General features: G+C 44.9%; 2 protein-coding genes across 2 annotated transcripts; both read left to right on the top strand.

The window, feature by feature from the left end:
• The first annotated feature begins 1,484 nt into the window (after positions 1–1,484).
• On the top strand, positions 1,485–9,119 carry LOC114587984 (uncharacterized). Its single transcript, XM_028712896.2, has 5 exons — positions 1,485–1,663; positions 3,665–3,841; positions 5,235–5,334; positions 6,549–6,679; positions 8,211–9,119. Exons 1-5 carry the CDS (start codon positions 1,607–1,609, stop codon positions 8,481–8,483), a joined length of 738 nt encoding a protein of 245 aa, XP_028568729.2. The 5' UTR covers positions 1,485–1,606; the 3' UTR covers positions 8,484–9,119.
• A 1,465-nt stretch (positions 9,120–10,584) lies between these two features.
• On the top strand, positions 10,585–21,635 carry DCAF10 (DDB1 and CUL4 associated factor 10). Its single transcript, XM_028712262.2, has 7 exons — positions 10,585–11,103; positions 13,607–13,720; positions 14,568–14,765; positions 17,060–17,262; positions 18,521–18,631; positions 18,969–19,114; positions 20,014–21,635. The coding sequence occupies exons 1-7, from the start codon at positions 10,736–10,738 to the stop codon at positions 20,380–20,382; spliced, it is 1,509 nt and encodes a 502-aa protein (XP_028568095.2). The 5' UTR covers positions 10,585–10,735; the 3' UTR covers positions 20,383–21,635.
• Positions 21,636–26,591: the final 4,956 nt, after the last annotated feature.

The raw sequence follows: 26,591 nt of genomic DNA, 5'->3' as shown, positions 1-26,591 counted from the left end.
TAACACTAACTTGCCTGAGGCCTTTGCCCATTGTACAGGAGATCTCAGAACTACCTGCAGGCAGGTACTGAGTCCAAAATGCATTCTGTTTTATTCACAGCCTCACATCTTGTTGCATTTTTCATCAAACATCAAAACTAAAATGGAGTTGAACTTCACCTAATTCTGTCCCCTGCATAGATGAGAGGCTCTGTAACACATGATTAGATGCCCTCGTATGGGATCTGTTGCAGTTCACATCCCAGATCAAATCAGGCTTTTTCTTTGTGAAAAAGATGCCCTGGAGGTAGAAAGTCTAATAAATACTGACCTTGAGAGATGGGCATAAGAAGAGATTCATTGTCCAAGAATGAGATGTACCGCACTATGAAATTACTGCAATGACATCTAATGTCATCGGCCTTTCCTGATAAACACCCTAAAGATCAGACCTTCCCTTATAATTCGACAACACTTGTACAACCAGTCATGCCATGACTACAATATATCTGCATTCAGCTGACAACACCTGGGTAGTGTCTTTTCTGATCGATGGAAGGGCTGTAGTTTTGTGGTAGAGTATTTGTTTCGGATATAAAAAGGGCCCAGGTCCAATCCCTCACTCCCAGGAAGGGCACGGAAAGCTTATCTTAAAACTGCAGAGAACTGCTGCCAATCACTAGATTGGGGGCAGGCAGGAAATCTCTGGATCTCCTGATCTCTGGGTGATTTGCAGTAGATTGGAAAATGTTTTCTTTAACAATAGCAGCAACAGCACAACTGCCTTCCCACCCCAAATTATATTTTTAAAATCAAAAAAAGCTTGGGTAACCACTAATTGCTTTTTGTGTGTGGAAGGACTGTGAGCTCCTGTCCCTTCTGTCAACTTCCTGGATTCAGAATCCTTTAATTCTAGGGCTGCAGTCCTAATCCTAACCAATCACCTGAGAATGAATTCCACTGAATTCAATTGCCTCTACATACATATGGTTAGGAAGTAAGTACTGTACGTGGATTTTGCACCAGGCCCAGTTTAGGGGAATCTCTTTTTCCCCCCAAATTTTTTTTATTGGTTTTCACAATATTATAAACAAACACACAAGACAAACAAACATAACAAAACATAAATCATAGCCTTATTGAAAATTACAGTTATTAACTTTGTTAAGTGACTTCCTCGCTTTCCCTTGGTTGAATTTCATTGCATGTCCTTTTAACGGTTTTCCAAATCCCAATTTTTATGAAATTTAACTTAAACATCTTCACCTTATAGAATTAAACATATTAATTCATCAGTTTAGGGGAATCTTAGGATTCCAGAAGAAAACAGATAAGTGCCTACAACTTGAAATCTGCCCACTCCTGCTGTGGAACACTTGTTGTTGACTAAGGGATTTCAACAGGGCGGGACTTGCTACTCTTTCCTCTTCCACGGGCTGCTGTTCCTTGTGGTCTAAATAGATTTTTTTTTCCCTTGCAACTGGGGAAGTGTCGGAATGTGGGCGGGGTAGGGGAGACGCCGTCCTGCAAGCGCGCTTGGCTGGGTTACTAGAAAACGGCTCTCCGCCTCGCCTGCGCCTCCGTCGGTGCCGCCCAGGAGCGCAAGGAAAACAGCCGCGGTTTGGCAATGTGGCGGCTTCTCCGCAGCAGCCTCCTGAAGCTCGGCCGTCGGGGCTCTCCCTCCGTGAGTATCTCCATCGCCACTGGCATTCAACCCTGGCTGTCGATGCGCGCTTCGGAGGATGGCAGTGGTCCAGAAAGGGGCGCGCGTCTCCTTGGCGCAATGGTGCCATTGGCTCCGTGCGTCTTTGCGCGACCGAGGGCACCTGGATCAGGTGAATCTAGTTCAGCCCCTGGCCAGACAGGTGACATCGAGTCAGACCATTCATCGCCCTAGCTTAGGACAGTATATTGTCTGCTCTGCGCTGACTGGCGGCTTGCCGGGCTGGGAGATCAAATGGCTGCAGCGCTGGTTCCGAAAAGGTGGTGCGCTCCTCCAAGGGCGAGAGGTGCAAAACTCCTGTTAAGGAGAGTGAGTGCCAAAAGCCAAAGCCGAGGGACTTCCGGCTGGCGCAGGCACTTGACTTCTTCAGTTTTGCCTTGCAGTGTTCCCCCCCCCCCCCCGCACCTCTCTCTGGTCACCTTTATGCCATGCGCAGCCATTAAAGTAAATCCAAGAGGAAGAAAGTGGGGAACTCTTCCAGCATCTCTACGTGCCCTTCTCATTATTTATTCCCTCAGCAAAAGTGGTCTTTTTAAGTTAGTGGTTCTAAAAAAAATTCTCTGGGTCACACTTTCAGAAGAAAAATTGCTTGCATCAACTTATTATTATTATTATTATTATTATTATTATTATTATTATTGATAAGAAATACATTGTAAAACAGGGGTGCAGGTGGCGCTGTGGGTTAAACCACAGAGCCTAGGACGTGCTGATCAGAAGGTCGGCAGTTCGAATCCCCACGATGGAGTGAGCTCCCATTGCTCAGTCCCTGCTCCTGCCAACCTAGCAGTTTGAAAGCACGTCAAAGTGCAAGTAGATAAATAGGTACCGCTCCGGTGGGAAGGTGAACGGCGTTTCTGTGTGCTCTGGTTCGCCAGAAGCGGCTTAGTCATGCTGGCCACATGACCCGGAAGCTGTACGCCAGCTCCCATGGCCAGTAAAGCGCGATGAGCGCCGCAACCCCAGAGTCGGCCACGACTGGACCTAATGGTCAGGGGTCCCTTTACCTTTATACTACACTGAACTGTTTAAATGTTTATTTTGATTGTCCTTGAATCTTCCTGCCACACCGTTTGAGAACCAGTGTTCTAGACTGCAAGGCTGGTGAGGGGGACATGGGATTCCCTCCGCCCCACGAGCTCATGCATCTACTCTAGAGCAACCAGCCCTTGCTGTAGAATTATGCAAGCAAGATGTGGCAAAATGCCAAGGATCAAACTGACAAGAGACTGGCCTTTTCCATTCTGTGAGAGAAGTCAAACCATATTCTCTCCAAGAAGTTGGCACTTGTTTGGTTTAAGACAAGCCTGGTGCAGCACAATTGTTTGGCCGTGTTTATCCAAAGAACATCAGGCTGATTTAAATAGGCCTTTACTACTCCATAAATATGCCTTGGAACAAGATGTCAGTGGGATCAACTTTCAATCTTAACAGCAGAAAGAGTGTTTCCCTATGTTGCTATCTGGCCGTTACACAAATACCTGACTCCTGTAAACGTTAAGAGCACAATTTCCCCATATCTCGGATTGCACAAACGTCTGTTTCATTGCAAAAGAATAGAGGCTATTTCCACCTAAATAAGGGTATGGTGCTGATAACGCCAAGGTTGCAGGGTCCCTTGCAGCTCAAGAATTCTATGATTCCAAGCTCTTTTCATCAGATTGCTTTATTGCATAGATGAGGAACCTGTGGCCCTCCGGATGTTGCTTCCATCAGTCCCAGCAAACATGGCCAAACTCCAGCTTCCATAAGTCCCAGCAAGCATGCCCATTGGTCAGGGATCATGGGAGCGGAAGTCAAGCAACATCTGTACAGCTATAGGTTCCCCATCCCTGTGCCGAAGAGTTTTTTCAGGCCCTAAACTGTGCAGTTAATCGTTTTACAAATAACGCTTGAAGCTGACGGAGCCAACTTTGCATGATACTACGGCAAATGGGTCATTTCTTCCTTTCCGTGTTTTAGCTCCTGCCTCCTGGTGCGATGGGGAGCTTTGGGGTAAGACCCAGAACTGTATCCTCGAACCATGCATATAGCACAGGCGAGAGGAACGCCACCAAGTCCACTGAGCGCTTTCCGCTACCTAAGGAGGAGGATTTGCCGAACGATATAGCAGAGCTTATGAAGAGAGAAGAAGCAAAGGTAAGACTGACATACTGGAATCACCTTATAAGACAGCTGAACACCTAGCAGGCCAACTGGTTCACTCCATTAGGTTTAGCATGTCAGAGGCTTGCAAAATTGAGGCAAAGAATACTCGCTAGACTTTATTTAAAAGCTGCCTTAATCCCAGGTCAGCCAATTTATTCGCCTTATCTCGCATGGTTTTGCTGAACTGAACTACAACTCACAGCACCCCTGGCCATGCTTCCTAGGGCTATGAAAGTTGTAGTTCAGCAACATCTGGAGGGTCAAAGGTTACCGTATTTTCTGCTCCATAAGGCGCACTTTTTTCTTCCTAAAAAGTAAGGGGAAATGTCTGTGCGTCTTATGGAGCAAATGCATGGTCCCTGGAGCTGAATTGCCCAGGGTCGAAAAGCAGATCATGCTTTTTTGGGGGGGAGGAAAGTGGGTGTTGAAACAAAGCCGCCGATCGGCAAGTGATCGGGGAGGGAGATAAGGGACGCTAGCAATAAAGGAGGCTGCCTGGGAGTGGGGAGGTAAAGACAGCAAACTTGCAAGGAGAGGAGACAGGAATACTAAAGCAATGAGGAGAGAAATTAGAAGAAAAGGAGGAGCAAAAAACTGCTCCAGCTAAGGAAAAGACACTAAGGCAAACAAGAGGGAAGGGAGTGTTGAAAGGAAGCAGCTGATCGGTAAGCGATCGGGAGGGAGATAAGGGACGCTAGCGATAAAGGAGGCTGCCTGGGAGGGGGGAGGTAAAAGCCCATGGATCCTCAGGATTTTTGCATTGTGTCACCCCAAATTCACCATCTGATCACATAGCATGTCCATGGCTACAATCTGCACCAAAAAACACACGCATCCACTGTTTCGTGGGGCCGCAATGGCGCAAAAACGTGGTTACAAAGCACGGATCCACATGGATCCTCAGGATTTTTGCATTGGGCTACCCCAAACCACAAAAATCATACATCCACCGTTTCGTTCATAATATTTTTTTTCTTGTTTTCCTTCTCTAAAAACTAGGTGTGTCTTATGGTCAGGTGCGTCTTATGGAGTGAAAAATACGGTCATTAAGCACAGTAAAGAGTCAGGCATATTCCCCATGTCTGGTCTGTTCTGCCTGGTAGCAGCTCTGCAGAGCCTCAGACAGCGGATCTCTACCACTGCCTGATTCTTCTGAGTAGAGAGATTAGGCTGAGAAATTAGGATCTTCTCTTCAAAGCACGTCAGCTTCTCCACTGCTTGGATGATTCGGAACGAGAGACTTGGCATCAGCGTGCAGTTTTCTAGTGAATGGCCCTTAGCTAATTCTGCCATATCTGAGAATAGATGGCATTGTATAGACTCTTCCCTTAACGGCAATTTCAAGGTGTCTTGACTAGCTTTCCCCCCCTCGATTCCCAAACAGCGTGGGTTTTTGCCCAACGTGCTCAAGGTGATGTCTCACCGCCCAGTAGAACTCAGAGCATTCCTTGCTTATTTCAGTGCCGTCGTGAACAAGGAGACAGGTAAGCATGGCGATCAGACTATGATCTTATTTCCTGTCCCAACGGTCATAAACCCCCAGTGGCAATTTTATTATCATCTACTTTTCTATTTTTATACCAGTTCTCATAAAAAAAGAGAAATCCCAGAGTAGTTCACACCAAAATATGCTGGGGTGAGCGTCGGCTCTGTGTGCACTCCAAATTATAGGGGAAATTGGGCCAATCTGGGGAAGGTCCTCAGGTTCCTGAGTTGCATCATGCCATGAATGAGATGCCTCAAGGTGGACCTGGGGCTCCCTAAGCTTCCAAGGCGCTCTGGGGCTTCAGTTCTCCCACCCCCTCATCAGAAATGAAACCAAGCTGACTTAGACAACACCCAGAACTTGAGAGGAGGGAAGGAATGAGGGCAGGATGGAGCCAGTGCTGTTCACAGCACCCCTGAGCCAGGGCTTTTTTGGCTGTGGCTCCGATCTGGTGGAACACTCTGTCACAAAGAGACCAGAAGAAGAGGAAGAAGAGTTTGGATTTTATATCCCACCTTTCACTCCCTTTAAGGAGTCTCAAAGCGGCTCACATTCTCCTTTCCCTTCCTCCCCCACAACAAACACTCTGTGAGGTGAGTTGGGCTGAGAGACTTCAGAGAAGTGTGACTGGCCCAAGGTCACCCAGCAGCTGCATGTGGAGGAGCGGAGACGCGAACCCGGTTCCCCAGATTACGAGACTACCGCTCTTAACCACTACACCACACTGGCTCCCAGGGCCCTGCGGGACTTGACATCTTTCCGCAGGGCCTGCAAGACAGAGCTGTTCCATCAGGCCTTTGGCCAGGGCACAGCCTGACTCCCTCCTTTGGCAATCCTCACAGAACTCTAGCCCAGTGGTTGCCATTAATCTGATCTGAACTGATTTTATAATGAAATGATTTTAGAATGTCGTATCACTTTACTGTTGTTAGCCGCTCTGAGCCCGGCTTTGGCTGGGGAGGGCAGGATATAAATTAAAAAAAATTATTATTATTATTATTATTATTATTATTATTATTATTATTATTATTCAGATCACCCCAGGGTGCTACGGCACACTGGTTGAAAACCTAGGCACTAAAGCAATTATAGAACAGATGCATAGTACCCTCAAACTCAGATACAGGGTATAAGCGCATAAGCCCAGGATTAAGTGACTCATTCCCATGACTAGATATATGATCCACCCTTTGCACGTCTTTCCTCCCACAGGAAACCTTAGCATGGCTGACAAAGAGCTCATTATCGTGGCTACGAGTGTTGCAAACAAGGTCCCCTACTGTGCAATTGCACACAGTGCCTTACATCGGATGTACTCTAAGAAACCAGTGCTGGCAGATCAGGCGAGAACCCGTATTTGCTAGTCTTAGTGTGTATGTGCACAGTGGCGTAGCGTGGGGGGTGCAGGGGGGGGCAGCCGCACCGGGCGCAACATCTGGGGGTTAGGGTTAGGGGGCGCAAATCCACGGGTTAGGGGGCGCAAATTACTTGCCTTGCCCCGGGTGCTGACAACCCACGCTACGCCACTGTATGTGCGCGCTTCACTTCTGTGCTGTTTTAACTAGCAAGCTTCCACTTGCGACCTTGCTTCTGTGCTTGTTCCAGGTTCAGGCAAAAATCTGGACTCTACCTACAGCTTGCAAGAAAGAGAGAGAGAGATGAATGAATTGCATGAAGGGGACTTGAGTCTGAATTTGAATGACAGTTTATGCAAATTATTCTGGTGAAATCTTTATAGTAGGTTTTTTCCTTTTTGTGCAGTGCACTGGAAATATGATTGTAAATTAGCATATACAGTGGTACCTCGGTTTACGAACTTAGTCCGTTCTTAAACCAAATCCGTTCTTAAACCAAGGTGCACTTTCCCTAATGAGGCCTCCCGCTGCCGGTGCCCTTCCACTGTTCGGCTTCCGTTCATAGACCAAGATAAAGTTCACAAACCAGAGCACTGCTTCCAGTTTTGCGGAGTTCGTAAACTGAATAGTTCGTAAACAGGACTGTTCGTAAACCAAGGTACAGCAATTTAAAAGAAGCTTCAAAAGATTACTGAACAAAAATTATGGGATTATAATTTATTATATTCATATTTATACAAACCTATGATTAGTTTATATTAGCTTTCTCTAACCTGGTGGCCTCCAGATGTTTTGTAGTGGAACTTCTATCATTCCTGATCATTGACCGAACTGGCTGCAGCAGATGGAAATTGGAGTCCATCTAAAAGCAGCAGGTTGGGGAAGACTATAACATTGCAAGATGCTGGGCACTTTATAACTAGATAAGTGCATTTAAAAGTCTTATGCCGCAGTGTTTAAAAAGGCCCTTGCCCAATGCTAAGAATTGTATGGAAAAGGGCAGTTTGCTAGGTGCTAATTCTCATGCCACAAAGCTGAGGAGATGCACTTGGCAATATTCCCTTTTCTGTACAGCCAAGCTGGTTGTAATCATGTTGCTCTGCTTTCTTTTGGACCACATCAGTGAGGCTGAGATGGTGGGTCTGGTTGTCTGAGCATCCCTGGACCTCCATACACACTGCCCAGGTTTGCGTCCTAGGGAGGTCAAATCACTGCTGCTAACTTAGCGGTTTGAGTTCACCCCCGGAGGCGCACTCCATTTTTTCTTTAGTTCTTTAGACAGCCGAATGCCAACAACCCAAAACAAGAGCAAAGATTGGGGAAACACTTTACTTCTTTGCAGCAATGCATTGCAGTTCATATTCAATGTCACTCCCTAATCCTTCTTTTCAGCCCTCGGTCTGTTTGTCACTGGTGGGATGCTGCCTGTATATACAGTATGTCCTTTATGTCCCACACTTGGCCATTACGTACCCCAGCAGCTGTCTTGATGATTTCCTGCTGCTTTGTTTCTGTGCAGATCATGGTGAACTGGAAAATGGCTGACCTAAGTGATCGCGAGGTAGCCATGCTCGAGTTTGCACTCGCTGTCTGTCGAGCAGATACCATCACCAAAGAACACTTTCAGAAGCTGGAGGCACACGGGTTTGACCGAGAAGATGCCTGGGACATAGGCGCCATTTCAGCCTTTTTTGCCATGGCAAATCGCATAGCTCAGTTCACAGATATGCAGCCAAACCCAGAATACTACACCATGGGAAGGACACTGAGAGAGAAAGAGAAGACCAAATAGCATCCAAATCTTTGGAAGGAAATTGGACTCCAGATGCTAGGGCCAAAGTTCACTAATTAGTAAGTGGCGGGTACAAGTTAAAAATGGCAGTCAAAGAATCCAATGAGAAGGGAAATGTACTTTCTATTGCACAATAGTCCTGAAGTGCTATTTTTCTAGAAAAAGAGGTGCTGGAACTCATCATGAATGCCTCCCTTGTTCTCTTATAATGGCACCCACTTAAGAGGTGCTGGAACTGAGTTCAGGTAAGCCCCCCCCCCCCCCGAAAAAAAGCCCTGCTGAAGAGGATAGCCCTTTACAAGTACTATATATAAACTATACCCCTATATATCTTCTTAGGAACATTTCCATCTGCTCCATCTCAAACTCAAATCATAAAGATGTGAAAGGTTTCCCAAGTTATCTGTTAAAATTAATAGGGTGAGCCTACGAAGAGTAATTACGGAGCCTCTCATTTCATCATCCTGTGTCTTCCAGGAAGTCAATATTTAACCCTGGTATGCTAGGAAGCCAGTGAAAATATAAAGCTAAATAAATAACCAAGAAAGTAAATCTCTGCAGGTTTAATGATGTACTTTGATCATTGGATTCCATTTCAGACTGGTAAATAAGTAAGATAAAAATGGTCAAGTATAATGGTACTAGTATGCTTTCTAAATCCCTGAAAACAGTTTACTCCTCTATTTACTCTGGCAGCAATGGCTGTGTGTACTATCTTAGCAGCCAGCTGGCAATTTGAAATCATTCTAATAAGTGCTGAAATTACACTTCAGATGGATCTGCTACTCAGTGAGAATACACACAAAAACACATGGTTTATTTTTAAAAATTCAGATAAATCTGATGGAATGAAGGAACACGGCAATCTCAACAGTGCAAGATCACTCCTCCCCAAGTTACCGACATTTTTTTTTGGAAATAATTTTTATTTGATTTTACAATTCTAACAATGCAAAATGCATATCCATATTTAGAGATTTCTCTGAATCCCACCTTCCCCTCCATGGGACCTATTGTCAACCTTTTCAACTGCATATCCGTATTATTTAGCAATCCGTATTTTATGCCTCTCCATTTTGTCCATAATAATAATTACTACATTACAAGTGGTATTGCCATCCTGCTAATGTTTCCACCTGCTTACAGGGGTCTCCTAGGTAAATTACAAATGTTCCCCCACAAACATTTTGTTACGGAAAAATCTAGGTGTGAGGCTGCTCAGTCCCCCAGCTGGTCGGGCAGAGCCCGCGGGTCCCTGTGGAATAAAGGAAGGATTCCAGCCAACCGGAGCAAATAGCTGTAGACCAAAGCTTATTGCACAGTAGGTTCAAACTGCAAATTTGAACCCCCAGGATGGGGTGACAAAGACTTTTAAAATTTTCCCACCATATCCCAGAATACAGTTCCTACAGCATCACTGACATGTCACAAAAGGGGAGGGGTAGACAGGGGTTACACTTGTTTAACCTTGGCAAACATGTCCAGACAAGTCCTTGGTACAAGATTAGCATAAGCAGACATGGCAGGGCAAGACTCAGGTATAAGATTAGCATAGACAAATTTGTCTTAAGTGCCCACCACCCAAAAGTACAATGGAAGTTCCTTTGCGTGTCTGGAGCCTGAGGTGAGTCGGGTGATGAGATTTGGCTTCCCTTGGCTAACAATGAGCCCAGCAATTGTCACCTCTGGGAACTTCCTGGAGTCCTTTTCCAGGGGGAAAATAGCTTTGGAATGGAGGAAACTGGCAAAGGAGTTGATTTTATTTTATTTTTAAAGCTAGGTAACTTCCATGAGCTGTCAATTTGAAAGGATACATTCAGGCATAATATTTGTATCATTTAACAACTTTAAAGATAATAATAATAATTTTAAAAAATATAATAATAATAATATGTGGCCCCCCCCCCCGTTAATTTCCGTAACAATTTATTTTTTATTCCCCCGCTCCCGCCCCCCCAGCTTGCTTGGGGGGGGGGCAGAAATCATAGGGGGCGGGGCGACCCACAAAGGAGGAGGCGTGGCCTTCATAAGGGGCGAGGCTTTAAAAGCAGGGCGCGCCAGCGAACCTCCCCTCTGGGGGAAAGGAATCCCGGCGGCCCTTCGGAGCCGGGTCCGTGTTTCCGGCCGGCGCCTTTTCGAAGGGTGCTCCCCGCACCGGAAGTCGGGCGGGGAAGGAGGCGGAGGAGGCCGAAGGGTGTGTGAGGGGGAGAGAGAGGAATGCCGCTGCCGGTGGCGGCGGGGCCGGGCTCGGGATGAGCTGGAAGGCGCGCTGGGGCCCGACGCCGGAGCGGCCGCCTCGCGGCGAGGGGGACCAGACGCCGCCGCCGCCGCCTCCGTCGCCCCCCCGGGAACCGCCGCCCCCGGACGCCGCCTCCGCCGCCTCAGCGGCAGCAGCCTCCTCAGCAGCAGCGGTGGCGGCCGCCGTTTCGGTGCCCGGCGGGGGCCTGTTCGCCTGGGTGCGCGGGCGGCGCCTGGGCCATGGCGGCCGCTGCGTGGAGCCGGCGAGGGACACGTTCCGGGCGATGACGGGGCTCTACGGCGCCATCCAGCCCGCCGACTCGGTGTCGCCCATCACCCGCACGCACGGCGCCGTCTTCAACCTGGAGTACTCCCCTGGCGGGTAAGGAAGGCGGAGGTGACCGGCGGTGGGGGAAGCTCGCCTTCCGAGAATCGTAAAACCTTGGAAAGGGGCCCGAGGGTCATCTAGACTCACCCCCTCGGCGAGGCAGAAAGCTCGGGTGGGTCGCACAGGGCAGGGGGCCACCCAACCTGTGCTTTAAAAAAACCCCAAGGAAGGAGAGTCCTTCACCTTCCGAGGGAGCCCGGTCCGCTGTCGAACAGCTCTTCCTCTCAGAAAGTTTTCTTTTTTCTTCCTGAAATGGATTTTATTTGATTTTACAAGTATTTAATTATAACAGTACAACCATCCATATCCACATTTACAGAGGAATCTGTACATTTTACATTTACAGAGGAATTTGTAAATGTCAGAAAGTTTTCCCATATGTTTAGTCAGAATCTCCTTTCTTATAACTTGAAGTTATTCGGTTCAAGTCCTACCCTCCAGAGCAGGAGAAAACAAGCTTGCTCCATCCTCTTTGTGGCAGCCCTTGTGATATTTGAAGATGGTTATCATCTCTCTTTTCCAGGCTAAAAATACCCAACTCCCTCAACTCCTCCTCTTAAGGCTTGGTTCCCAGACCCTTGATCATCTTGGTCGCCCTCCTCTGCATAAACACCGGCTTGTCAATATCCTTAAATTGTGGTGTCCAGAACTGGGCAGAGTATTGCAGTGTTCAAAAGGGATCTATTTAGATAGTGAGCTACATTATGTTTCGCTTCTTTATATTCTCTCTGTCACACCCACCCACATACATACATACATACACCCACCCACCCAAAAACCTGAAGTATGGGTCTAGCAGCTGGTATTGAAATTTGAAGCATAGAATTGTGCCCTGCACATGCTTACTGACTTTCGTCCCCATATCTTAATCTTCTGTAATACTGTATTTCATTGCAATGTGATTTCGGATCTTTCTGCCCCCTGTGACTGTTTGTGAAAGCGTTGAGGAATTCTACAGTCGAGTAATTGGCCCCACAAGACTTTTGCAGTGTATTCCAACATGAATGTAAGAACACAGTATTCATAAACTACATGAGGGTTGATGCCACGTTTAAAACTGTTGGTGTGCATTCGTATGGCACATACAGATTTTTTTAAAATAACCTAAACCTGATTTGTAAATCCACCGTCATTTCAGTCTTACATCAACTAGAGATAGTGGCGCAGCAATAAAACAGCTAGCACATTTGCAAATAAGCAGGGTCTGGTATGGTTTCAAATTGGATGGGGGGGCACTGCATGTTGAGATACCTGCATTGCAGCGGGTTGGTCTAGATGACCCTTAGGGTCCCAACTTCACAATTCTGTGATTCTATGAACTTGTCCCTGACTTTCCACAAGGTTTTCTGCGCTTTCACCCCATCTGTTGGGCATCCCTGGAAACACATGGCATATCTCTGATGCCTACAGTTTATCAATAACTGATGTCCATAAGTGCATTTCTTCCCAGTCTAAGCTTCAGTACTTATTGTGCATTTTCTAGTAGCAGGAATATAGGAAGCTGCCGGATAACAATTCAGACCATTGTCTGTCTAGCCTAGCATTGTCTACACCAGGAGTGGTTTCATGGACCATTTGATTGTGGTCATATAACATGTGATCAGTTGGTGGCATTTAATTAGTTGATTCACGATCCACTACATTGCAGCAAATGTGGAGTAGTCTTCTCTTCTCTCTCTGTCCCCTCTTTTCTTTCATTCTGCACCCCTCGCCCCCAGTGATGCTTGGTAAATAGTGGTCCTAATGCTTAGTCCATTGACAAAGCAACTAGTGAGTCAATTGGCATTGGAAGTGTGCTTTCTGAGTTTTATGGAAGAAGCAACTGAGTGGTATTCATCTTGGTTTTACTTAATGAACATGATGACATCACACCTAAGAGTTTGTTGCACATACCTAATTGGGAGAGGAGAATTGGGCACTGAAGTTTGATCAAAGAGGAGTGGCCTTTTGGGGTAGGCAAGAGCAAAGTAACATGCATGCCATACTGTTATGCGACTTTAACAGTAATGCTTTCCCCAGAGAAACCTGGGAACTGTAGTTGGTGACAGGGCTACAATTCCCAACACCCTTAATAAGCCAAAGTTCCCAGAATTCTTGCTGTGACAGTTAAAGTAGTATAATACACTCTAATTAAACATATGGTTGGGTTTGGTAGTGAGAGGAGCAGGTCCCTTTGCCTTCTGGTTTCAGGGACCATTTGATTGTGGTCATATAACATGTGATCAGTTGGTGGCATTTAATTAATTGATTCACGATCCACTACATTGCAGCAAATGAGAGAAAATAAATGTGGTTCTAATTAAAAAATCCAGTGCGTAGAAATTCTGCAAGCTACTCCATGGAACGCCTCTGCCTTTGGAACTATTATTCACGTCTCAGCTCTGTGTTTGTGTGCCCTTTAAATAAGGAAACCTTTCTGTTCTTTACCAGATGTCACTGAGAGGGTGTTGAGTTTCTTTGGGCATAATAGCCTGTTTCTTGTTTCTTTCCTATCCAGGTCAGTGCTAACTGTTGCTTGTGAACAGACAGAAGTCCTTCTTTTTGATCCCATATCTTCAAAGCACATCAAAACTCTCTCCGAAGCTCACGAGGACTGTGTAAATAATATCAGGTTGGTTGGCGGGGAAATAAAAGCCAGTTACAGATATCTAAAATTCCAGTACTTGTTTTATTTAAGCTCTGGAAGCATTAATGCTGTAGTGACAAACATATCTTCTATTTTCTCTTTTATGTTTTTCCCTCCCATCAATTAGTAATGAGAGTCATAGTACTAATTTTTAACTTTTTGCTGCAACCCAAGCCAGAACTTGAATGCTGTTGCCCATAAACAGCCACAGAAAACTGAGGCAGCCCCTGTCTGCATTGCCCATCCCTGAATCTGTTTGTTGGGGTGAAGCTAGTCTGTGATGACCAAGGAAACTGCCTTCTTGGTGTACAAGTTGGACCTTTCCCTCTGTACACTGCTTCACCGCCCATCCCCAAATAGTTGTAATGGTCACTTGCCGTCCTCTCACTCCACCCCCCAAAAATTGCTAAGTATTTTTGTTTTTCGGCTGGTGCCTTCCCTAAAGAAGCACAGGTGTGTGTGCATCTTGGACAGCTCATAGCATCAGATAACAGTGTAATGCTCTATTGAAATTTTGCATGTTTTGAAGTTATTGAAATCTCGGGAACAAATGTGCATTGAAAGGATGATGAAACCAATCCAAACATGGGAATGCATTTTGGCAGCTTGCTAAATCTGTTTCTGAAACTCTAGCTAGCTCCCGAATGTACACCTCCAATCTGACAATGTCTGTCTTTGTTTCCACATCAAGATGTTATGAAAATCAATATCCTGGCATTTCTCTTCATGTGGCTGTCATCGCAAAGTTTCTTTTGGGGGGGCCGATTTAGAGAGGTTTTGCATGAATTTCAAGATACGAAATGGCCTCCCTCCTTGTCCATTTTATTTGTAGGTTTCTTGATAACAGACTGTTTGCAACTTGCTCTGATGACACTACCATAGCACTTTGGGATCTGAGGAAGCTGGACACGAAAGTGTGTACTCTGCATGGTCACACTAGCTGGGTAAAGAACATTGAATATGACACTAACACAAGACTGCTGGTAACATCGGGATTTGATGGAAATGTTATCATTTGGGATACCAACAGGTAAGCAGATTTTAAACTGGCATCCCTCTCGATATGGAAATATTGAGGGAGATAAATGTCTGTTGCTCTGAAATGCCTTTATTCTGTACCTCATTTGCAAACTTGCCTGTTGCAAACATAGTGTTATGGCACCTGGGGTTGCATAGACTCAGTGTGTGGGTTAAATCGAACAAGTGCCAAGTAGATGTGTATAGAAAAAGGGGCTGGGTAAAAGTCTGTCTGCTGTCATCCCCATACCCCCACAGTCTGCAGTAAGCCAAGGCATCCCTCTCAAAATTCAAATAACAGATATAACTCTGGTTTCAGTTGATAAGAATGAACTTCTGAGCATGCTCACTTGAAGCAACCCTTGATAGTTCCAAATAATAATAATAATACAGTGGTACCTCGGGTTACATGCGCTTCAGGTTACATACGCTTCAGGTTACATACTCCGCTAACCCAGAAATAGTGCTTCAGGTTAAGAACTTTGCTTCGGGATAAGAACAGAAACCATGCTCCGGTGGCGTAGCCGCAGCAGTAGGCCCCATTAGCTAAAGTGGTGCTTCATGTTAAGAACAGTTTCAGGTTAAGAACGGACCTCCAGAACGAATTAAGTACTTAACCCGAGGTACCACTGTAATAATAATAATAATAATAATAATAATAATAATAATAATAATAATATAGTTTATTTATACCCTGCCCCTCTGACTGGGTTTCCCCAGCCACTCTGGGTAGTTCCCAACAGAATATTAAAAGCACGATAAAACATCAAACATTAAAAACTTCCCTAAACAGGGTTGCCTTCAGATGTCTTCTAAAAGTCAGATATTTTATTTCCTTGACATCTGATGGGAGGGCATTCCACAGGGCAGGTGCCCTCTGCCTGGTTCCCTTTAACCTCACTTCTCTCAGTGAGGGAACTGCCAGAAGGCTCTCGGAGCTGGACCTCAGTGTCTGGGCTGAACAATGGGGGTGGAGACGCTCCTTCAGGTATACTGGGCCGAGGCTGTTTAGGGCTTTAAAGGTCAGTACTGACTTGTGCCCAGAAACATACTGGGATCCAAAGCATGAGAGGGAGTTTAAATACTAATTGCTGAATTACAATTACAATGCTTCATACTTAACCAATCCTATGGCTTGAGGTAGTAATCCTTTGTCACTACTAAACAATATTGTGATTGTATTAAGCCTGAAAACATGGAACAGTTGAGAAAGAGAGAAGGAATGAAAGAACATTGGAACTTGTGTGGTTTGGTCTCAACAGTCTTTCAGTATTCACAGCAAAACACCCATTGTAGCTGGATATGTTAATGCAAAATTTCCTCCATGAGATCTGGCTCAGGTAGCCTTGTCTTGTAAGCAGACAAACCCCAGACCAGAAAAGTAACCCAGTGAGACCAGCCTTATCTCCTTCTTTCATTATACAGTGGAACCTCGGGTTGCGGACGTAATCCGTGACGGAGGCACGTCCGCAACCCACAGCGTTCACAAGCTGAAGCGCCGCATTGTGCAGGTGCCAGCATGATTTGGCGCTTATGCGCGAGTGGCAGAACTCAGAAGTAACCCGTTCCGCTACTTCCGGGTAGTACCGGAAAACACATAACCCGAAGCAAACGTAACATGAGGTATGACTGTAGGAAGTAGAAAGGGAGGAGTTACAATGACCACTATATTACTGTTAAGATACATACCACCTTAAATATATGGCTGAGGTTCTTCCAAATGTGCCTACTCCATGAAAAGCAACAGAATGGGCCTTTTCTGTGGTGGCTCCCTGCTTGTGGAATGTTCTCCCCAAGGAGGCTCGCCTGGTGCCTTTGTTACATATCTTTAGGCACCAGGCAAAAGCATTCCTCTCCTCCCTGGCCTTTGGGTAATTAAATAATCTGTGACCTTTTAAACTGAGGGAGTATTGTGTATGTTCGTTACTATGTTACAGTGGTACCTCGGGTTACATACGCTTCAGGTTACAGACTCCGCTAACCCAGAAATAGTGCTTCAGGTTAAGAACTTTGCTTCAGGATGAGAACAGAAATCGTGCTCCGGCGGCGCGGCAGCAGCAGGAGGCCCCATTAGCTAAAGTGGTGCTTCAGGTTAAGAACAGTTTCAGGTTAAGAACGGACCTCCAGAACGAATTAAGTAATTAACCCGAGGTACCACTGTACGTATTTTTGTGCTTTTATATTGTAAACCTCCCTGTGATCTTCGGATGAAGGGTGATAATAGAAATTTAATAAATAAATAAATAAAATGGAATTCTTGAAACTAGAAGCCGATGGTGGATGTGGTTTGATGCTTCTCTTTCCCAGGTGCACAGAAGATGGTTGCCCTCACAAGAAGTTCTTTCACACCCGCTTTCTCATGCGCATGAGGTTGACACCAGACTGTTCCAAAATGTTGATCTCAACCTCCTCTGGGTATCTCCTGATCTTACACGATCTTGACTTAACCAAATCCTTAGAGGTTGTCAGCTATCCGATTTTAAGAGCTAGGAGAACAACATCCAATTCGGGTAAGTCCATGTGTTTTGATTAGTATATACTCCTGTCATGTCTGCTATTCATTTGCCTAACAAGAGATAGCTAGCGCTGGGGGAGCTGTGCTGTGAGCAGTGAATTAGCCAGACCCTTCGTTATTTATTGCATCTCATCAAGTTTATGCACCGTTTCATTGCTTAAAAAACCCCTCAAAGCGGTTTACAAAAGGAGATTGACTTGTCCACTGAAAAGTCTTTACATGATGTATTGGATTCTGGGTAGTGTTTTAGGGCATGCGCTCCAAGTTCATATATAGTCCCTGCTGTGATTCCACCATCAGCTCATGTGAACTGAATGTGTTACACTTCCCCTGCCCCAAGGCGTCCCTGTGGCTGCAGCATCTGTGGAAGGAACAGTGGTAGTGGTGTGTGCAAGATGCCTTTCAGATTCACCATTACAGTGGTACCTCGGGTTACATACGCTTCAGGTTACATACTCCACTAACCCAGAAATAGTACCTCGGGCGAAGAACTTTGCTTCAGGATGAGAACAGAAATTGTGCTCCGGCGGCGCAGCAGCAGGAGGCCCCATTAGCTAAAGTGGTGCTTCAGGTTAAGAACAGTTTCAGGTTAAGAACGGACCTCCGGAACAAATTAAGTACTTAACCCAAGGTACCACTGTACTGATCTAACTCACTGAAGAACTCTGATCAGCTTCCAGAATCCCAGGGTTTCACAGCAGACAGTTTGTAAATCTTTGCTTTGTATTGGTTTTGAGTTGTTGTGGGTTTTTTTTTAAATAAAAAAACCCTGCTGCCTTTTTCCTTATCTGCGACTATGACAAGTAACCATTTAATACAAACTGTTGTCCACAACCTTAGGAGGAAAATAAGAGAAACGTAAATAATGCCTCCCCAAATTAGAAGCTTATCAAGAAGTTCCATGGGCTCTGACATTAGCAGACATCCACAGGGAAGAGTTTAAACCCGTGGGTCCCAAAATGGGGCACACGCCCCAAAGGGGGGCAATTTGATTTTTAAGGGGGGCAATTCAAGAACCAGTTATTAACAGTGAATGGCCTTTTAGGCTTCCTCCACGTGAATAGGAGTTCACATTTTGAATAATAAGAATTATATGTCGGGGGGAGGATCAGGATTTTGGAGATGCTTAGGTGGGGCATGGCCAAAGAAAGGTTGGGAACCACTGCTTTAAAGTGATGGAACACAGGAGACTGAATGGTTCAACAGGCTCCCTTCTGTACATTTCATTTTATACGTTACTGCTTTCTTCTCAGATTTGACATCCGCCACATCGTCCATTCCTCGGAGCGCTGGGTCACCGTGTCATCAGAGTGACACAAACCCAGTGTCTGAGAAGCATATGGTACGAGCTACCCAGCGAGAAGGTGTGTTAAAACAGGGTTAAACCAAGTGTGTGGGGGGGTGTTCCACCAACAAGGGTGTCCCAGAAACTAAAAACTGTCTCCTACATTCAGATTCAATAAAGTTAATGCAGCCTTGCAACTCCATATAGGCTGCTTGAGGACTGGTTCAGAACTTCATGCTTGTCCTTTGATAACTACAGGCCACACACTTGCGTGTGTCGATGAGCTCTGGGCCCAGCGCAGTACAGTAGACTTTCCATTCATACCATAGTTCTTATGGTCCATTGTTTGCTTTGGCTGACAAGAAGTTTGGGAAATGAAAGGGGGATAGTGACAGTGATGCTTTCTCTCACAGCAGGTGGATCTCCACGCAATAGTCTTGAGGTTTTAACCCCAGAAGTTCCCGGAGAGAGAGATCGTGGGAACTGCATCACATCGCTGCAGCTCCATCCCAAAGGATGGGCAACACTTCTTCGATGCTCAAGTAACACTGATGACCAAGAGGTAGTGTGTGTGTGTGTGTGTGTGTGTGTGTGTTTATCACATAAGGTCGGTGGTTTGAATCCCTGCGATGGGATGAGCGCCCGTTGCTCTGTCCCAGCTCCTGCCAACCTAGCAGTTCGAAAGCATGCCAGTGCAAGTAGATAAAATAGGTACTGCTGTGGCAGGAAGGTAAACGGCGTTTCTGTGCACTCTGGTTTCCGTCATGGTGTCCCGTTGCGCCAGAAGCGGTTTAGTCATGCTGGCCACATGACCCGGAAAGCTGTCTGTGGACAAACGCCAGCTTCCTCTGCCTGAAAGCGAGATGAGCGCAACAACCCCATAGTCACCTTTGACTGGACTTAACCGTCCAGGGATCCTTTACCTTTTACTTTACCTTATATGCAAATAATTTTCTTTTCTTGAAGAGAAATGCCTTCAGGTGTCTTCTAAAAGTCAGATAGTTGTTTATTTCTTTGACATCTGATAGGAGGGCATTCCACAGGGTGGGCACCACTACCAAGAAGGCCCTCTGCCTGGTTCCCTGTAACCTCACTTCTCGCAGGGAGGGAACCGCCAGAAGGCCCTCAAAGCTGGATCTCAGTGTCTGGGCTGAACGATGGGGGTGGATACGCTCTTTCAGATATACTGGGCCCAGGCCGTTTAGGGCTTTAAAGGTCAGCACCAACACTTTGAATTGTGCTCAGAAATGTACCGGGAGCGAATATGGTCTTGGCAGCCACTCCCAGTCACTAGTCTAGCTGCTGCATTCTGGATTAGTTGTAGTTTCTGGGTCACCTTCAAAGGTAGCCCCACGTAGAGCGCATTGCAGTAGTCCAAGTTATGTTTGTGGGCCCACATGAGTAGGATGAACTGGCAGTTAGCAAAGTGGATTAATTGTGCTTTTCTCCCCCTTGCTGTAGTGGACTTGTGTCTACGAATTCCAAGAAGGAACTCCGGTCCGGCCCGTTTCTCCTCGCTGTTCCCTCCGATTGACTCATTGCATTGAGGAAGCCAATGTCGGCCGGGGCTACATCAAAGAACTCTGTTTCAGCCCTGACGGCCGGATGATCTCCTCCCCGCACGGCTACGGGATTCGCTTGTTGGGATTTGACACCCAGTGCAGTGAACTGGTGGACTGTTTGCCCAAAGAAGCCGCCCCCTTGCAAGAGATCCGCTCGCTCTACTCGCACAACGACGTGGTCCTGACCACCAAGTTCTCGCCGACGCACTGTCAGATAGCCTCCGGGTGCCTTAGCGGTCGTGTTTCTTTATATCAGCCAAAGTTCTAGGCACCTCTTGCCTTGAAAAGAACATTTGACTTTCTTTTTTTTTTAAATTACTTCAGTTTAGTTGGAGTGTTCTTTTTTTAAAAAAAGAAAAACTTGTAAATTTGGACGAGTACAGAGTTACTCTGACCCTTGGACTGGGAACAGAAAAAGACAGGTTCAGTCCAGCCCTTTTATGTGTGCGTGTGCGTATGTGTGAGTGCTGTGATTCTGAATTCACACACCAGACATCCTGCTCATTCTCCCTCTTTCCTCCTGCTGATTCCACCTGTGTCGTTTGGATGTAGCATGGCAGCACTTCTAAGTCTTGTCTTTCCACGTGACTCCTAGTGCAAGATGCTAGCTGGGCATGAGAAAGGGTGGGGGGACACCCAGACACAGCCCACATGCTTCCTTTGCCTGGAGTTTGCTGTATTTTTCTTCTTCTAGGAATGAAGCAGTTCTCTCGCACACTAGGTTAGATACAGCCAGCAAATGCATTGTTTTTTGTTTGTTTTGTTTTTTTGTGAACTACGGGAAATGCTGTTGCTACATTTTGGTATTGTTCTGCTATAGTTCAACCTGTTGGCTGGAGTTCCTAAAATTGTACGCTGTTTATTGCCAGTTCTTCCCTCCCACCCCACCCCAAAAATGACTGGAAGCACAGTTATTCTTCCTTGTTTAACTAGATATAAACTTTATTGAGAACTGGATAGCTTAACATCTTGCCCTCACGAGTCTTGTACAGGAGCACATTCTATAATAATGTATGGGCATGGGAAGGGGTGTTAGTTGTTCACCTGAATATGTGCCCAAAAACTTAGATATACAATCCAGCAGGATGTCCTGCACAAATCTCACTGAGATGAGACTTGAACAGCAGAATTTTCTGTTGAACTGTGTCCGAACCCTATGATGGCTTCCATCACTGTGGAAGGCTTTTGGAATTAATAAAACCATTTTTTCCCCAATATCAAACTAAAATGTTGCCCCCGTACTGTTTCCATTTTGCAACATTATGAAGGCCCGCTGGCCTGTTATTTATGTGCCTTGCGAGCCACAAAAGTATGCTACCCCATCTGAGAAAAGGCCCACCGTATATGGTCAAAAAGATTTGTCCGAATGATACTTTCTCTCCCGTGGCAGTCAGTAACAACACATAATTCTTAGCACATAATTGTTACACCCTTTAGAAGCATTCTGCAGATCTTCATTAAAATAGCTTTAAATTGTTTCACCGTTACAGACGCTTGTGTGAAATAAATTGAACCATCATATTTGTGTAGTTTCATTTTGACAAAAGGAAGGGTAAATACTGCAGGCAGTCAGTAGCACCTGCGGCATATGATTATGGCGACTCTGCCTCATCACTCCACAGGATCAGACACTGGACAGCGGAATTTAAACGTGGCAGCAACAGCTTTGAAGACGATCCAGGAAACAGAAGGCTTGCAACTCCCCATAACAACAAAGAGATGGCCAAAGTAGAATCTGTGATCATGAAGGATCCACGAGTCTCCATTGAACATGTTGTGCACAGACGGAATGTTTGGATCACTCCAGTTATACACAACCAGCAATATTCATGAGAATACAGCAATGTCTCTTAAGTAATTTGTCCTGAACTGCTAGAGCAGATTGCAAAAAGATCTAGATAAATGTCATCAAAATGAGTGCTCCGAATGAATGCTAGGTCCATCACTGGGGTGCAAGCAACAGAGAGCTGGCATGCGGTGTGTGTGTTGCCTCACTCCCACAAAAGGTTCAGCATCCTGAAATCGGCTAGAAAGCTGATCTTGAGGGATGATAGAGTGCATTTCTTACCGATTTGGGGGTTGGCAGGAGAGCCACGACGAGACCATTTCAACAGATTTAAAATTACATGAGATTATAAAGAAACGGGTATGTTCCACATTAGTGCACAGAAGTGCTCTGGCAGCTCAAACAACCATTAAAACAATCTGATTACTATCTGTTTGAAAAAGTAGAGTCTCTGTGGCATGTGCTCTTATCTAACGATGAAACCCTGAAAAGTGATACCATGGTTGGAAGACCAAAAAGTAGTTTTTACGAAGAAAGGAGTTTTTGAAATTGAGACAATGGTTTCGGCTGCAATAAGTCACTGTCAGTTGTTTTGACAAGAATGACAGGGTATAAATTTGTAAAATAAAATACATCATCGGGGGGTATGTAACTTCGTAAGGAGGCCATATTGAAGTGTTAAACTTGTATAAAATTTGGCTAATAAAAATACGTTTGCAAATACAGTTTCGACCAAACCTTTTGACTGAACCCTCAGAGCGGTGGCAAGTGCGTTGCCTGCATGGGGAATTTCTGGTCCTCTGAATCTGTTTTTCACGAGATTGTGGAGCTTGACTCCTCTTGCAGGGAAGCTGCCCTAAATACCAGCAATCCCAGGTTTCTTATTTCCTGAAATGTCGTTTGAATCCAATATACCTACATGTGTGTTGGAAAAGCTAGTTATTCTGTCTACGAACTTTGTTTTAGACATCATTTTGAATGGTGAGACTCGATTTGTAAGACTGAGCATTGATGGGATTTGAATAAAAATAGACACCCACACTCCACACACAAAAAGCTCAGCAACATTGGCTCATCCTCCCTTAAAAAAAGCTCAACAATGGGTAGATCACTGCCTGTTTTTTTTAATAGTGGGAGTAGATCGCAGTCTCTTGGAAGTTGGACGTGCCAGGTCTAGGATGATACATTTGCCCCAAAGGCATTTAAAATGGGGGGTGGGTCAAAATCCAGAAAAACACCCATTTGCCATATTTGAGGTTATCTGCTATGCTAACAGTCTCAAAGGCTGCTGGGCATGGAGATAGGGAGCAGCTCTCTGCCCCCCTCCCCCCCCCAAAAAAAACCTTTGGACCTGATGTGCTCCCAGGTGCAAGGAGGAGGAAAAGGGGTGGAGGGGGGGAAATATATTTTGCAAAACGCTCCACATCCTGTTCTTTTCTTTCTTGAGTTCTGAGCTGTTGGCTCTTGCGCAGAGGCCACTGCAAGATAAACCTGACCTAATTTTAGATTTTGGTAAGAAACTTTAATAATTTTGTGTTGCCGGTATTGCGATGCCTTTGTGCCAATCTACGTTATGACTGCACTAGGAATGCTGTGCTCAGTGCTAGTGTCACAGTCCGGTTCACAAGCAATCACAGTCCCGGCTGGGGACGTCGGGACAGGGGGCAAGATGGTGGGGTGGGAGCAGGAACGGGAGTCCAGAAGCCAGGAGTCACGAAGTCAGGGGTCCAAGGGTCAGGAAGCAAGGAGTTACGAAGTCAAAGGTCCGAGGATCAAGAAGCAAGGAGTCACGAAGTCAGGGGTCCAAGGATCAAGAAGCAAGGAGTCATGAAGTCAAGGGTCCAAGGATCAAGACGCAAGGAGTCACGAAGTCAGGGGTCCAAGGGTCAGGAAGCAAGGAGTTACGAAGTCAAAGGTCCGAGGATCAAGAAGCAAGGAGTCACGAAGTCAGGGGTCCAAGGATCAAGAAGCAATGAGTTATGAAGTCAAGGGTCCAAAGATCAAGAAGCAAGGAGTCAAGGAACCAAATGCAGCAAGACAGGGAACGTGTTGCTGTGGCAAAGAGCCAAAGGGAAATGCTGACCTTATATCCCATCCCAGCTCTTGCCACCAGGCGCTGTGAGTTACCAATCGGCCTCACCTGTGAGGCCGCGCCTTGCCTCTTCAGAACAAACTAAGGAAGGCCCCAATCCTGCAGAGTCCTATTGGTCACAGGGCCTGGCTCCTGCACACACACACACCTGACAGCTGGTTGCCACACCTGTTTAAAAAATGGATATTGCCAAGCTGGAAAAGGTTGAGGAAAGGGCACCTGAAATGAACCAGGGGCGCTGGGACGAAATGTTTCAACAATAATGCCTCTGTTTACCCATTACCAACTTTCTCAGATAGCTAATCATAAAGGAATAAGAAATGGTTTCTGCCCACACACACCCGGGAGTTGGAAAGCCTTGTTTCCTACAGACGGCAATGTCCTTACAATTTTTACTGACATGGTAAATAATCTGACATTTTTTGACATGGTAAATAATCTGGGATTAACTGATGCATGGAGACTCAAAAACCCCACTATAAAACAATATACTTTCTTCTCAAACCCAAATCAGAGCTGGGGGCGAATAGATAGCATTTGGATCTCGAAGGAATTAACTCAGAATTTAATTAAATCAGAAATTCTCCCAAGAATTATATCTGACCATAATGCGGTTTACATTGAGCTGAAAGGCAAGGATATTAAAAGAACTAGATGGAGAATGAATGAATTTTTATTTAATGATCAGAAGATCGTAAATAAGGCAATAGAGACAATAGAAGATTACTTTAAATGGAATTTAAACGGGGAAACTGCTATAGAGACGGTGTGGGACGCAGGAAAGGCAGTTATGAGGGGCTTTTTAATACAGAAAAATAGTCAAGTAAGAAAAGAAAAAGAGTCAAAGAAGGAACAGATCCTAACACAGATTATGGAAAATGAAAAAAAATTAACCATTAACCCCAGTGAGGAGATTGCAAAGCAGAATATAAAGATATTACAAGCTAAACTTTCTACAATAATTGACCAAGAGGTAGAATGGAAAATTAAAATGATGAATCAGAGGACATTTGAATCTGCAAACAAGATAGGCAAATATTTGGCGTGGCAAATAAGAGAAAGAAGAAAACAAAACACGATCAGTAAGATAAGGGAAGGAGAAAGGATTGTGGAAGAGCCAAAAGAAATAAGGAAGATATTTCAAAAATATTATAAGGACTTATATAAAAGAGGAAAGGAAACAAAACAAGAAATAGAGCACTTTTTGCAAGAACATCATTTAAAACAAATCCCAAAAGAAGAAAAAGAGATACTAGACCAGAAAATTACTCAAGAAGAGATAAAGAAGGCTATTAAAAAGATGAAAAATGGGAAAGTGCCAGGTCCAGATGGCCTCTCGGCCAAATATTATAAAACACTAAGTAACCAAATATCCCCAGTGTTAGGAGAAGTGATGAACAATATATTAAAGGAAGGAAGGATCCCGAATACCTGGAAGGAAGCATATATTACTTTAATCCCCAAAAAAGAGGCAGATACCTTGGAAGTGAAAAACTATAGGCCAATTTCACTATTAAATAATGACTACAAGCTATTTGCAGATATAATGGCAGAAAGACTAAAAAAGGTTCTGAACAACAGAATACATAAAGATCAAACGGGCTTCCTCCCAGGGAGACAACTAAGGGACAATGTAAGGAACTTGACAGACATTATTGAATATTTGGATATGAGCATAGATAGACAAGCGGCCTTGGTATTCATAGATGCTGAAAAAGCGTTCGATAACATCTCGTGGGATTTCTTGAAGAAAAGTTTGGAAATGATGGGAATGGGAGAGAAATTTAGAAAAGGCATAGAAGCTATATACAAGGAACAGAAGGCAAAATTGGTAATAAACAACACCACAACAGAATATTTTAGTATATATAAAGGAACCAGACAGGGCTGCCCCCTGTCCCCTCTATTGTTTATAACAGTATTAGAAATACTAAACGAGAGACTGAGGGGGGCAACAGAAGTCACAGGAGTCAAGGTAGGAAAGAGGGAATACAAAATCAAGGCCTTTGCAGATGACATCGTATTAACCTTAGAAGACCCAAAAAATAGCGTAAAAGAAGCTTTACAAAAAATTGACGAATTTGGAGCCGTGGCAGGACTTAAGGTAAATAAAAATAAAAACCAAAATGTTAGTTAAAAATTTAACAAAGGAAGAAATGATAGATCTAGAAAGAAGGACCGAAATTGCGGTAGCTAAGAAAGTGAAATATCTTGGGATCTGGGTTACAGCTAAGAACATAAATTTATACAAGGATAATTACGATGCCACCTGGAGGATTATAAAGAAAGACATGGAAATTTGGGGGAGGATGAAACTCTCCTTTTTGGGGAGGATAGCTGTTGTTAAAATGAACATTCTGCCCAGAATGTTATTTTTATTCCAATCCATCCCCATACTTAAAGGCCTAAAACAATGTAAAGAGTGGCAGAGAGCCTTGGCAAAGTATATTTGGCAGGGGAAAAGGCCACGGATAAAAATGAAAATTTTGATAGATAAAAAAGAAAGAGGGGGTTTTTCTCTCCCGGACCTAAGTTTATACTATGAAGCGGCTTGTATATTTTGGTTAAAAGATTGGATAAAACTGGAGAATAGAGAGCT

The sequence above is a fragment of the Podarcis muralis genome, chromosome 17 (genome assembly GCF_964188315.1).
Source record: "Podarcis muralis chromosome 17, rPodMur119.hap1.1, whole genome shotgun sequence".
Lineage (NCBI taxonomy): Eukaryota > Metazoa > Chordata > Lepidosauria > Squamata > Lacertidae > Podarcis > Podarcis muralis.
This window is presented reverse-complemented; position numbering and strand designations above follow the sequence as displayed.